At 51.5% G+C, this 13945-nt stretch overlaps 1 protein-coding gene across 1 annotated transcript; it reads right to left on the reverse strand.

The window, feature by feature from the left end:
• Positions 1-1240: 1240 nt before the first annotated feature.
• Positions 1241-11797, reverse strand: LOC114615923 (cytosolic 10-formyltetrahydrofolate dehydrogenase-like; the record flags this gene model as incomplete). Its single annotated transcript, XM_028761513.1, has 6 exons — positions 1241-1403; positions 4151-4221; positions 5633-5783; positions 9475-9602; positions 10580-10699; positions 11650-11797. Coding segments are annotated over 6 exons (781 nt in total), but the record flags the coding sequence as incomplete, so codon positions are not given.
• Between the last annotated feature and the right edge of the window lie 2148 nt (positions 11798-13945).

The following is a 13945-nucleotide window of genomic DNA, read 5'->3' on the forward strand; positions in this document are numbered from 1 at the left end:
AAAATAAAATAAAATAAAATAAAATAAAATAAAATAAAATAAAATAAAATAAAATAAAAGGAAAGAAGAAATAGAAAGAGCCAGGTGGGAGCTCGCTCAAGTCAGTGTGTGTGTGTGTGTGTGTGTGTGTGTGTGTGTGTGTGTGTGTGTGTATCTGGAACTATAGACAATTTGCAGTGGCCCGAGGTGGGTGCTGGCATAGCAGCAAACTTCCTAACTGTTATTCTCCACCTCTCAGTCTTTTTTTTTATTTTTAGAAAACACATTTATTTATCAGAAACCAATTGATATCTTCTTAAACAAATCCCTATGAAAAGGTATTCCCAGAAATACAATACAGATGGAGACTTTAACTACTCAACTGTTGTACTGTTTCTGTATTTAGTTTGAGGAATAGAAAAAAAGAAAGAAAGAAGAAAGGTGTTAAAATGCTGAAGGAGTGTGACTCTGACACAGCCTAGAATCCTCATTGTGTTTTGTACTGCTGCCCTCCAGATGAACATGCTTCAAAGATACCAGAGAGACAGCATCTCCTGGGTGCCTGCCACTTTAAAGATGGTAGCTTGTGTCCAGTTCCTCCCCTGGAAGGTCACCTGTGGCCCCTGAAACCCCGCCTCTATTCTCTTACCATCTCTAGGTCCTTGCTGAGGGCTGGCAGGTTCCTAAATCTCGTTACCCAAACTACCTCCTCCTAGGGCAATGGTTCTCAATCTTTGTAACACTGTGGCCCTTTAATACAGTTCCTCATGTTTTGGTGATGCCCAACCATAAAATTACTTTCATTACTACTTCATAACTGTAATTTTGCTACTGTTATGAATCATAATGTAAATATCTGATATGCAGGATATCTGATATGAGACCCTTGTGAACAGATTGCCCAACCATTAAAGGGGCCGTGACCCATAGGTTGAGAACCACTGTTCTAGGACTTCTGTTGTCTGAAACCAGATGAGAGACAAGGAACCAAGCTTACTGACACCACTGGCCTGCCCTGAGCATGAGACAGGCAAGGGACAGAAAACAAGATCCAGGGTGTGGATTCAGAATGGCAGTAGAAACCCTGTCCTCTGCCCCCTGAGTGGTAGCAACACAATCTGCAGGTCTCCATTGCTGGTAGCTGGACAGTCTTCTTAGTCAGCTAGCTCCCATCCTCCTCATGTGTCTATCATGGTAAGCTGGCCTTTGAGGGCCAGCTCCTCAGTGTGTGGTGTAGGCGAAGGGACCTTTGTCTCCTGACAGTAAGTCCCCCATTCCCTTCATGGGACATAGCCTGGTCCAGAGAGTGTGCACTCACCTGGGCAGGCTTGATCACCACGGTGTTCCCAGCAGCCAGGCAGGCTGCGGTCTTCCAGGACAGCATCATTAAGGGATAGTTCCAGGGAATGACAATGCCACAGACCCTGCAAACAAAAGCAAGAGGGCTTTTGTCCCTTCTCAGACAGACTACCCAGAGTGGACCTGCCAACTCCAGCCCCTAACCCAGGACTGGTTTCCAATGCCAAAGCTTTCCAGGAAAGGCAATGGTCCTGCTGAGGTAGCCCATGCCTCCGATCCTGAGGTGCAGACTGGCTGGGATGGAGGTCAGTGTCTGAGGGGAGCTGTCTAGGGAGGCAGAGAAGTAAGGGTGGGTGGGTACAGTGAGCAGACACTGGTGTGCCTGGGGAGGTCAGTCATCCCTGGGAACGTCTGGCTCGGTGTGTGAGCCCTCATACTCAGACCAGAGGTAGCATAGACTCAGGGGTGGGTGGGCAGCATCTATGCTGGCCGCAGCCTAATCCTGTGTGGCTCTGCCTCTCTTGACTTCTGTGTCACCAACAGAGGACCAGAACGGAGTTTTCTTAGTTGAGCCTGGGTATTGAGAAAGCACAGGCAAAGAGGCCAGTGGACAGGATGGCTGTGAGGTATCTCAAGGGAGGGATGGTAAGTATCAGGCAATCCCTGCATGGAAGAGGGCCAATCGAGAGCCTGTGCATCACCCTGGGAATGGTAGAACACACTGGGGGGTAGGAGGCTGCACCCCTCTGTCCAACATACACCCAACATAATAAAGGGTCTAGGTGGGTAGCAGAGAGTAGAGCCTGAAGCTGCTGGATGCTGGCCATGGGGTTTTAGACGATCCAAAGAAGGAAAACATCGGAAGAGTCCCCTTACCGTAGGGTGAATTGAGTCCCCTCCCCAGACCCACACCTCTAGGGAATACGACATGGCCATGGAGACAGAGGTCAGGGTGACAGTTCTGTAATAAATGCCAAGGGCTGTCAGCAGCCACCAGCATGCCATGCACACTTGCATCACACACGTCCCTGGAGGGTTCCTGGCTGCCAGGAGGTGAGCAGCCTCCTGTGCCATGTGCTTCCGCTGTGCTGCACCTGCGCCATGTGCTTCCGCTGTGCTGCAGTGCAGCCACAGGCCCGAAGCAACAGGCCCAAGCGGCCATGTGCCTCAGAGCCACGGGAACGGCAAAGCCTCCCCCTCATTTGTGTGTAGATGTTGACAGTGCATGCACAAATGTCAACTATGCCTCCCTCTTCTAGGATCTGTACAACCAGAGGCTGCTCCCCACAGAGACCCCACCTCCTACTGAGATGAGCTAACCCTCCTCATTCAGCTGTATGTAATGAACGCACCTCCTAGATTCAGATACAGAAAATAAATACACCGAGTTTCTGACTTGCCATCGGCATGTCTCTATCAAAGCACAAGGCTCACTCAATCCCAGCATATCTATATGTGTGCTGCCATTTCTTCATTCCCTGTTACCCCACTTAGGTCAATCCCCAAGCCATGCAGGTCATGGCCGTTCTTAGTGGCCACTCTTGGTAGGCCTCTTGCCTTTGGTTTACCCATGATACCAGCTGTCTTACAGTATCTGAATCCTCTTTTTCTCTCTCTTTCTGTTCCTCCCTCTCTCCCCCCTTCCTTCCCTATCTCCCTCTCCCTCCCTCCCTCTCTCCCTCCCTCCCTCCCTCTCTTCTTCCCTCCCTCTCTCCTCCCTCTCTCTCTCCTTTCCTCCCTCTCTCCTCCTTCCATCTCTCTTTCTCTCCCTCCCTCCCTCTCTCCCTCTCCTTTCTTCCCTCTCTCCCTCCATCTATCTCTCCTTTCCTCCCTCTCTCTTCCCTCCCTCTCCCCTCCCTCCCTCCCTCCCTCCCTCCCTCCCTCCCTCCCCCCTTCCTCCCTCCTTCCATCCCTCCCTCCTTTTTCCTCCCTCCCATTTAGGGGCTTCAGGAGAATGTGTTAAGACCACGGCATTTTAAGTGTTTTGGATGCAGTCTGCTCCTACAGAGCCACACGCAGGCCCTATGCAAGCTCCCAAGTCCCCCATACACTTGTGAGGGATTTGTCTGTGACACAGGACTCCAAATGCTTATGGCCAAGATCCCATCTATCCCAGCATTCTTTCTCTTTTCCGCTGTGCCCTGAGGCTCTCTGCGGGTGAGATGGTCTGCCTTTGCATTTCCCCTACTGAGTTCTGCCCTGCACTGTCATCATGGTTAACCTTGGCTCTAACTTTGGGAACTGAGTAGGGAGGCCACTCCTTGAATGTGGGTGGCAGCATCCACTAGGCTGGAGGCCTGGATGGAGCAATCAGCAGAACACAGAGCTGCTCACATGTGTCACACTCTATTCTTCAGCAGGACCACCCATGACATCAGACTCCAGATTCTTCAGCCTTGGAACCCAGAGTCACCCCAGTGCCTCTCCAGAGAGAGTTCAGGCCTTCAGCCTTGGAATGGGCTGTGCCATGTGTCACTCTTGTTTTGAACCGTCCAGCTTCTCAGACTGAGTGGCTGTCACCCCAGCTTGCAGGTGGTCATCTGGCTACGGGGCCTCTGATGGTGGAGGCCAAACCACCTGGTCTTTTAATTATAGGTACATTCTGCTGGCTCACTCCTCTGGCTAACACTGACTCATTTGTATGGACACAGTTGCTTTGCAATCATTTTGGATGTAGTCCCCCTACCCCAGTTTACTCTCATGACTCTGACTGACAGTTACTGTGCATTTAAATAATGACACAGGTAGACAGAGCAGGTACTTTACATATGAATGGCACAGACATCCATGGATATATGCAGAGGATGTTACAAGCTGCAGGCTGGCATGTGGTACCCAGAACATGCCAGCACACCTGTGGCTTGTCACTCACCCAACAGGTTCCTTCTTGGTCAAGGTCAGGTTGCGGTTGGGTCTAGCCTGATTGATGGGGATGGTGGCACCCTAGAAGAAACATAGCAGTGTCACTAAGGTAGGGTGAGGGTGTTCCCATCCTTAGTCAGCCAGTCCCTGTGGGAGACCCAGGAGAAACAGGGTCTTGTTTAGGTCCTGATTGTCACATGATGAGCTGGGTAGGAGGCCAAAGCCGCCAGCTTACACTAGACAGGGGCATGGCAGGAGTTCAGAGGGATCAGGTTGGATGAGCAGTGGGAGCAGAGCAACAGTTCCATTTCAGGTACAGCCCTTGGACAGGAGGCTAGTCTTATCAGGGATAAGTCCTCTTGCTCTGATATCTGGGCAAAGAAAAGATAAGGAGGCCCTGGAGGAGGCCATGCTGCTTCTACAGCCATTAGTGCTGAGGGGGCCCAGAAGAGATGGCTCCAGAGAAGTCACAAGGAAGCAGAAGGTGGGATGGCAGCCCTCCTCCCACGTGGCCATCACTGCTCCACAGTTCTCAGCCCCTAGTTGGGAGGAGAGTAGCCATGAGCCTTCCCCTCCCTGGGGAACCTTCCAAGATTGAGTGCTTGATCCCAAGGCACGGTATATGCAGCATCTGTCTCCTCACAGAGGACCTTAGGAGGTGGGGAGGACCTTGCAAAGGAAGGCCTAGAGGCACCACGGGAACCCCTAGGACCACATTCCACAATTATATGACAGAGGCAGAGACCCAAAGCTCATAGAAGACATTGTCACTGGGTACTGGAGGCCTTTTGAGGATCATGGAGAGAGTCCCTTGCCTGTAGCCAACACAGACACACGCCCTGGAACCACCAGAACTGGACTTCAGCACTTCAGCAACATCTGAATGGTCCTGGCAACAGGACCACCTCAGAGCCTTAAGATAAGGCCCACCCATCAAATGCATTTGTCATAGTTGGGTTTTGAGTGTCCCTCAAAGCCCTCCATGCTAACGGCTTGTTACCCAGAAGGGCATTGCTGGGAGGTAGGGGAGTTCTTAAGAGGAGGGTGGTGGAGGTTAGGTCTTGGGGGTGTGCTTCAAGGAGCTACCCAAACTTGTCTCCTCGTCTGTAATACTCACCTCTGTGACATGAGCAGGTTTGCTCTGTCACTCACTCTTGTAATGTGCATCCACAGACTCAAGAACAGTGGAACCAACAAGTTGTACCATCCAAACTATGAGCCAAACTGTACCCATTCATCCTACAAGTTGACTCTCTAGGTATTTCTTACTGCAACAGAAACCTGAATGGCACCCTTGTGAGAAACTGGCACAAAGCTGACCAAACCTGCTGGACTCCCACCTGCAGAACCTTGATTTGCCAATGTTTTACCCACCACTGTGGTAGCTGTTGGGCAGCATGCCTGGCAGGGCACCACCCTTTGAGCCTCCTCCCCAGGAGACCGCCTGCACACATGCGAATGCACACATGGGAGATGGGAGCCCACACCCCACCTGGATCTTATCACACCAGCCAGCGAAGTATCGGAAGGTCTGGATGGACATGCCCACATGTGTCTTCAGGGCCAGGGTGTAGACGGCGCCTGCATCCAGGGCCTCAATGGTGGCTAGCTCTTCCTGGTGTTGCTCCATGAGATCTGCCAACCTAGCCAACAGCAAGAGAGAGACAGGAAACTGGTTTAGGTCTGGCACTGTCTTGCCTGCTCTTTCAATGCCATTTCTTATGGGGTCGGGGACTCTGCCCTTCACGACCAGAACTGTCACTAAGATGTGTTGGCCTCACTGTTCTCATCTGTAAGATGGGTGTGAGAATGACATCCTCTGTCCCCTCCTTTCCTCTTTGTTCCTTCCTGGATGACCCATGGATTGACAACTTTACAATGTCCTCATGAAGTTATCCTGAAGAGGTGTTCACCTGCCTATGGCTGATAGCAGAGAGGCCTCTGCCCTCGGGTACTCTTCCTGGTTTTGGATAGCTCCAAAGGAGAGAAAGTACATCCAATCCGATGGCCAGCTCAGCCCAGGAGCCATGTTCCTGAGGCTGAGGTCTGGAGGTCGAGAGGTGGCTCCAGGGGGAGGTGCTTTTCAGGTGATTGTGAATCTGCTCTGATCAGCATCTGGCTACCCTGCTCTGCTTCTGATGGCCACTGTGAGCAGCCTGGAGTTAATAACGGTGTCCCCTCACTGACAGGAGGGTCTGCTGCTAAGGGAGCAGGCTCCAGTCTTGCAGAGGGACCTGGGTCTAAGTTCTGATGTATGACTGAAGCTGTTTGGTCAGTTCCCACCCTTCCCTTCTCTGCACATGCTCCAGCTCCTCCTGACAAAGTCACTGCCAACCTCAGGTCACCCCCATCATTTCCCTCATCACTGAGGACACAGATGCCATCTATGTGTGCACGGGTTGCCCTCCAGTCCCATACCAAGTTCATTTCAGGGCTCCAGCTTCCCACTCCTTCTTGCTGGGCTTGCCTGTTATTCAAGTGACCCAGGACTCTGACCTTGGGACCTTTGCCAGGAGCACTATACCAAGATAGGGCACTCTACGGCTACCTCTTCAGAAAGACTTGCTGCCAGCCCCAGGACAAACGAGCTGACCTGAGATGAGTGCAACCATCACAGGCACACACAGCAGTGCCCCTTGGAGATGTGCTTTCCACAGTCAGTCTTAGGCCTGGCACTGTTATGGTGAGCGAACTGGGGTTATTATAACTGTGACCACTAGGTGGCAGCAGATCATCTTATGGAATATGCTTTCAGTTTAAGGCTCAAGGGAGTCTGGGGTGTCACAGCTGAGACCTTTACCAACTCTGGGAACCATGGGTCAATGGGTGACTCTTTCCAAAACTCTATGGTGTCTTCAGGGAGTCCAGACACCTCAGCAGGCAGTACATGGCTGACCTTCCCAGTCTCATCTGTCCAACTCCCCAGTCTGTACTACTTTGCACAGCAAAGGGCCCTCTCTGGTTTCCTAGGTCAGAGTGTGAGCTGAAGTTGGGGACTGGGGCGGCCATTAAAGATCTTCCAAGGCAGACTGTCTGATTAAAAAGCATGATTGTGCCAGGCAGTGGTGGCGCACACCTTTAATCCCAGCACTTGGGAGGCAGAGGCAGGCGGATTTCTGAGTTCGAGGCCAGCCTGGTCTACCGAGTGAGTTCCAGGACAGCCCGGGCTACACAGAGAAACCCTGTCTCGAAAAACAAAAAGAAAAAAAAAAAGGCATGATTGTGGAGGGTTGGAATGATGCAGATCCCAAGCCCTTCACTGCCCACCTCTATCTCTGACTAACAACTCTGTGACTCTCGGGTGGAACTTTTTGAAGTATCTGAATTTATCAGACCACTAGCTCCCACCAACCCCTAAGCTGGAGGTTTAATCATTGAGCATCTGAGACTTACAGCAGAGATCCCCCGCTTTGCTGTGCCCCCAGCCGATGCTTGTACAAGCTGCTGTGAGCTTGGGTTTTAAGACTTACTTATTTTTATTGTGTGTCTATGTTTGTCTGCAGGTCTGTGTGTGCGCCATGTTATGTGCAGTGCCCTCAGAGGACTCAGAGGACAAAAGAGGGGATCAGAACACGTGGAATTGGAGCTTCGGGGGTTGTGGGCTGCCACGTGGGTGCTGGGAACTGAACTGGAGTTCTCTGTAAGAGCTGCACGTGCTCCGAACAGCTGAGTCATGGGTCTGACTCTGGTCTGCATTTATAAAAATGCCTTCATTTATGGCTTTCTGCTGTGTGGCTGTAAAACCTTATGAAGGGCTCGGGGCTTAAAGTCCTTGCCATGCAAGTGTGAGGGAGTAAGTCTGGATCCCCAGAATCGACATACAGCAAGCTCCCAGCATGCCTGTGGTGAGGTGGGCAGAGGAACAGGAGAGTTCCCCGAACCTCGAGAGCCAGCTAGCCTGGCTCATGCAGCTACAAAATAACAAGAGACCCTGTGTCAAACAAGGTGGAAGACAGAGACTAACAGTTCGGGAGGTGCTCTAATTTCCACCCACGCACATGGCACACACATGAATAAGCACATACACTAGCACACATGCACAAAATATGTATACATGCACAACACTTTGTAAAAATGTACGGAACTGCTCCCGTGTTGGAACATGTCATTTGGGGCGATCTGGACCTGCATTTCCCAGCCATGAGCACTCCTGTTAGCTCATTAGCTCGAGTGTTCTTGCCACTTTGGAAGGGAGAGGCACGTTTTGCAGCAACAAGGGGGACTGTTGTGTCCACCACAGTGTGGCGCAGGCTCTAGAGGTGCAGGCTTTCATCCAGGCTCCTTTAGAGCTGCGATCTTCAATCTCAAACTCAGGCAACCAGAGATCTAAGACTGTTAGCTCACACTGCAGGCACAGGCCCCTTCCTGTTACTAAAGCACATTAGGACGAGGAAGATGTAGTCTAGCCAGAGGCTCAATGGCTAAAAGTCCTTGCCATGCAAGTCTAACAACCTGAGCGTGAGACCTGGAACCCACAATAGGAGGAGAGGACCAACTCAGGAAAGCTGGCCTCTAACGTCCATGTGCACAGTGTGGTATATGAGTGTTATGCACACACGTGCGTGCACACACATGCACACACACACACACCACACTACACATACCCCACACATGTGTGTACACGTGCACACACACACACCATACAGAGAGTACACACCACACACATACCACATTACACATACCCCACACACACATACACACACCACATACCACACACCACACACACACAGAGCACACAATACTACACCATACATACCACAAACACACACCTCACACCACATACACACTCCCACACATACATCACACATACACCACAAATGTCACTCCCACATACACACACACCACACATATACACAGTTCATAACACACACACACACACACCACAGACCATACACTATAATTATAGCAGTTTTTAAAAATCCTGAAAGAGGAAGAACCAGAAGGTTCCCATGGCCAGCCAGGCTGCACAGTGACAAGCAGTGCCAGGCACACCTCTCCTTTGTTGTCCTCTGATCTAGGAGCCCAGAGTCCCTGCTGGCTGACATCTGAGCCATGGCTCTCAGGCACCTCAGCCTGTGGCCCCTCTGGAGCACAGTCTTGCCTCTGCAGCTTCTCACTGACCCCAGCACCTTCCCGCTAAGGTCACAGCTAGCTGTGGACACCTCACCTGCCTTTCCAAACTTTCTGCAAGAACTTTTCTAAGCCTTATGCTGCAGTGCCCAGGCTACTTCCCACTGTGGGGGACCCCAGGTATAGAGCCCTCTATAGGGGTCCCACCCTGCCCCTGCTCCTAGCTGATGGTGGTAAGGGCCGCAGGTGATTCCTAATTCTCACCTGTACAGGAGCCGGCCACGGTCACGCGCGTTTATCTTTCCCCACAGTCCGTTCTCAAAGGCCTCCTTCGCTGCCGCCACCGCCTTGTCGACATCACTCACCTGAGCCAGGGACACCTGGCAGATGACCTGTGGAAAGGACAGAGCCATGACAGCTTTCCCTGGCTCGCTGGCTTATCCTGAGGCCACTCAGAGGCAGGCATGGAGGGAAAGTTCTGCCTCTGGTGGACAGGGAAGAGAATCAGACAGCAAAGGAGGGCGGGGCCCTGAGGTCTCTGCACAGCTCTCTCACATTCCCACGGAGCCTGAAGGGACTGATTGTGAAGGGACACAGGCAGTCTAGTGCTGTTCGCAATGGCAGCTGAAATCCACAGACTCAGTGAGCTGAGGCAGAAAGGCTGTATCCATGTCTCAGTCCCATCCCTGGCCTGACATGGGAACCCCAGGGGCTGGGCAGAGAAGTGAGACCAGCATCTCCTTATAGAGTACCATGGACAGCCTTGCCCTTCCCACCCAAGGCCCCTGGGACCTGGCAGGCAGCTCTCTCCATGTCACACTTGCAAGGTTGTCATCTCGAGGGCACCTCCTGTCCTGCCAGCCCCTTGGGCTTTACTTTGTCACCTTCCCCCAGATGACCCATTTTAAGTTTCTCTATTTTCTGTGGACTGAGTGGGAACCCGCAGACGGGAGGTCATCTCCGTGCCGGGTCTTTTCTTGGAGACCCTCGTGTGTGATCTGCTGTGTGATCATATGCATTGAGCGTGACATGAGATATTCACAGCCAAGAGTGTTTGCCGCATACAGACTTCCATTTGAGGAGGACTGGCTCATGGTGGCCTCCATACAAGGGAGACGGCCGAAGCATGGAGAGAAGCAATGGATCTTAAGCAGCCTCATTCTATAAAGCAGATTCGGGTTCCTCAGTGCCTTCCTGCCCCTTCTCTCCCCTCTCCTCATTGACCTGCTCTACTCCACTCCTGTGGCCTAGGATGGAACCCTTGCACATCTGCAATAAAGACACACACATCCAGGCACAGGCCCCTGGCCACTGTCCCTAGAAGGCAGGTTGGAGGTGAGTGGAAAGAAGGGGGCTGCAGCCTGCTCACACTTCCATCCGTTGGGTTGATGGTATTGTAGGTCTTAGCGCCCTCAGCGTCCACGAACTCTCCGCCTATGAAGAGCTGGTAGGGCATTTGGAGAGTCAGCTTGTTCACTGTCTTTTCCACCTAGGAAGGAAGGGTCAGTTACAGTGGGTCCCTCACACACAGGCACCTGTGACAAATGCATGCCCAGAGACACACAGACGGATGGGACACGCCCAGAGACACACAGATGGATGGGACACACCCAGAGACACACAGACGGATGGGACATGCCTAGAGACACATAGACGGATGGGACATGCCCAGAGACACACAGACAGATGGGGCATGCCCAGAGACACACAGACGGATGGGACATGCCCAGAGACACACAGACAGATGGGGCATGCCCAGAGACACGCAGATGGATGTGTAGCCACACGGAGGCCAGAGTCCCAGGAATGGCCTAGACAGTATGGTAAGGAGGCCAGGGCTGAGTTCCAGGTCTACCAGAGCCTCAGGAGACACAGGGCTGGGTGGGGGGATTCTTGTGGTAGCTTGCTATGGGTGGCAAGGTCCTTTTACTCTCACACATGTTGCCTGCCCCTCCTACATGGATTTCTTCACCCTGAACCCAGGAGTTCCAGAAACACCAGCCCATCCTGAAGTCTGTTCACTGGCTATTTGTCCACTATCCTATGGGTGACCTGGAATCCACCTGTACTTCCCCAGCTTTTGTTCCAAAACATGAGATGAACAAAGTACCCAGAACCCCCTCCTCTGGGGATGATAGACTGGCCAGCTGCCCTGAGGGACACTGTTCATGAACTTTCTCATAAATGGATTTATAGTCACAGCGGCACCTCCCCTTGCACAAGCTGAACACACAGGGTCGACTGCCGTCCTCATTGGGAACAGAAGCCTCTCCTTAGAGCTTTGAAACATAGGACTTTCCCATACTCTGTGCACTGGGCAGCAGTATCTTCTTCGGGAAACGTTATCTGGGGCTGGTGAAACTGAAGGGTGAGGGCCAGGCTCCTGGCTTCCTGGTGCTCAGGTGTCTGGTGGTGTCACAGGCCCAGGGCAGTACTCACGTAGTTAATGACACACTCGTTCTCGTCGTCCTCCCCTCTCAGCTTCCTCACTAGGAGCTGAATGAAGTCCCTAAAGGTGGTGGCCATGTAAACGTCCTCATTTTCTAACTCCAGTCCGTCACACAGCTCCTTCACCTCCTCCACCAGCCTGCAGGGAGAGAAGGACGGAAAGGCTGGCAGAGGCTCAGCGGGCCCTGTGCACCCTGTGTAACAGGAGGTGGTCAGAATAATCACCTAGTGGGGCTCAAGAGCCTGGCCTGGGGTGGGGGCCAAGGCTGTTGTTGAGGGTTGGTCTGTTGCTATGTATTGTAATGGTAAATTCTGTATCCCAAGGCCTAGTTGCCTCGACATGAGTGAATTCTCACCTATAGCAGCTTTTGTTGTGAAAACCTTGTGCCTTAATTTTAAACTATTGGTTGAGTAAAGATGCCTACAGCCTGTAGGTGGGCAGAAAAGAGGTAGGCAGGGTTTATGTTGGTTTTCAGGCTTAGGGTTGGAGGGAGGGAGGGAGAGAGAGAGAGAGAGAGAGAGAGAGAGAGAGAGAGAGAGAGTGAGTCACCATGGGGTAGGTAGATCATGAGCTCATGGCCTTAAGAGCTGGCCTGTTGGAGCAGGAATAGTCCAAGCGGTCAAGTTTTACCTCGGGGTTATTGACAGGGAAGTAGATAAGACAGCACAGAGGGCTGAGGTTTGCCCAGCTCTAGTGCTTTAACGATTATTATAAAAACAAAGGCTTTGTGTCTTTTATTTGGAAGCTGAACGATCAAAGGTGGGACTGAAACCCCCAAATAATGTTTACTGCAACAGGCTGTGGATGCAGAAGGCCTGTGTTTCAAACTCTCTCTATTGAGTACTAACCAGGTACTAACCAGGTACTAACCAGGTACTAACCAGGTACTAACCAGGTACTAACTAGTGATGTTGAACAAATGGCTGACTCATTTATGCCTTCAATTTTGTCATTCTTAAAACAGAAACAATAGAATAGAACAGCTCTCTCAAATTTTGTTGTGACTGTATAAGAGAACACAACGACAGCAGTAACAGGTTAATAATAACCTTCAAAGGACACAGATTGGGAGGAAGCATGCCCAAATCAAGTATATGAGAAAGGGCTTGGCTTCAGGATATTTAGAGAACCCAAACCTCAGGAAACAAAACTCAGGTAGAAATGGGCTAAGCCCAGAGCGATATTTTACCAGAGCAGTAGCAGGGGGCAGATATGAACCCAGTGAAGTACTCAAAGCCATTACGAGAACGTGAGCAACAAGAAGCCAGGTGAACACACTTAGGAGAGTGTTTAAAAAGACGAGGCCTGCTGGGCAGTGGTGGTGCACGCCTTTAATCCCAGCACTTGGGAGGCAGAGGCAGGCAGATTTCTGAGTTTGAGACCAGCCTGGTCTACAGAGTGAGTTCCAGGATAGCCAGGGCTATACGGATAAACCCTGTCTTGAAAAAACAAAAAACCAAAAAAAAAAAAAAAAAAAGAAAAAAGAAAGAAAGAAAGAAAAGATAAGGCCTAGGCCAGGATGCAGCTGGGGGTAGGGTGGGGTGAGTATTCTGCTTTAGGACTTGGGTTCCCTCCTCAGCATCCTGGGTCATTGGCTAGTTTTGTGTTTGTCTGTGTCAATTTGATGACACAAGCTACATTTGGTAGTGACTTGAATGACATGCATCCTCTATTGTCTCCCACATTCGGATACTTGGTCCCCAGTTGGTGGAGCTATTTGGGGAGGGCTAGGAAGTGTGGTCTTGTTGAAGGAGGTATGGGGCAGGCTTTGAGGTTTCAAAAGACTCTAGCCGTCTCTGCTTCCTGTTTACAGTTTGAGATGTGAGTTCTCTCTTCACAGTTACTGCCACCATGCCTCTGTTCAGCTGCTGAGGACTATCATCCCTCTGGTACTGAAGCCCAAAAGAAACTTCCCTTCTATAAGTTGCCTTGGTCATGGTGTTTGATCACAGCAACAGAAAACCAGCCAATACTCTGGGAAGAAGAACCTCAACTGAGACAATTCCTCCCTCAGATTGGCCTGGAGGCAAGTCTGTGTGGTGTTTCCTTGTTTAAAAACTGATGCTTGAGAGCCTAGCCCACTGCAGGATGTGCCGCCCCTGGGCAGGTGGGCCTGGGCAATGGAGAGCAGGCTGAGCAAACCATGGAGAGCAGTGGCCCCATGTAGCCTCTGCTTCATTCCGTTCTTGCCTCCTGGCTCCTGCTTCCCAGTTCCTGCCTCCTGGTTCCTGCCTTGAGTTCCTGCCTCCCGGCTCCTGCCTCCCGGCTCCTGCCTCCCGGCTCCTG

Source organism: Grammomys surdaster, unplaced genomic scaffold, assembly GCF_004785775.1.
Source record: "Grammomys surdaster isolate TR1022 unplaced genomic scaffold, NIH_TR_1.0 194845, whole genome shotgun sequence".
Lineage (NCBI taxonomy): Eukaryota > Metazoa > Chordata > Mammalia > Rodentia > Muridae > Grammomys > Grammomys surdaster.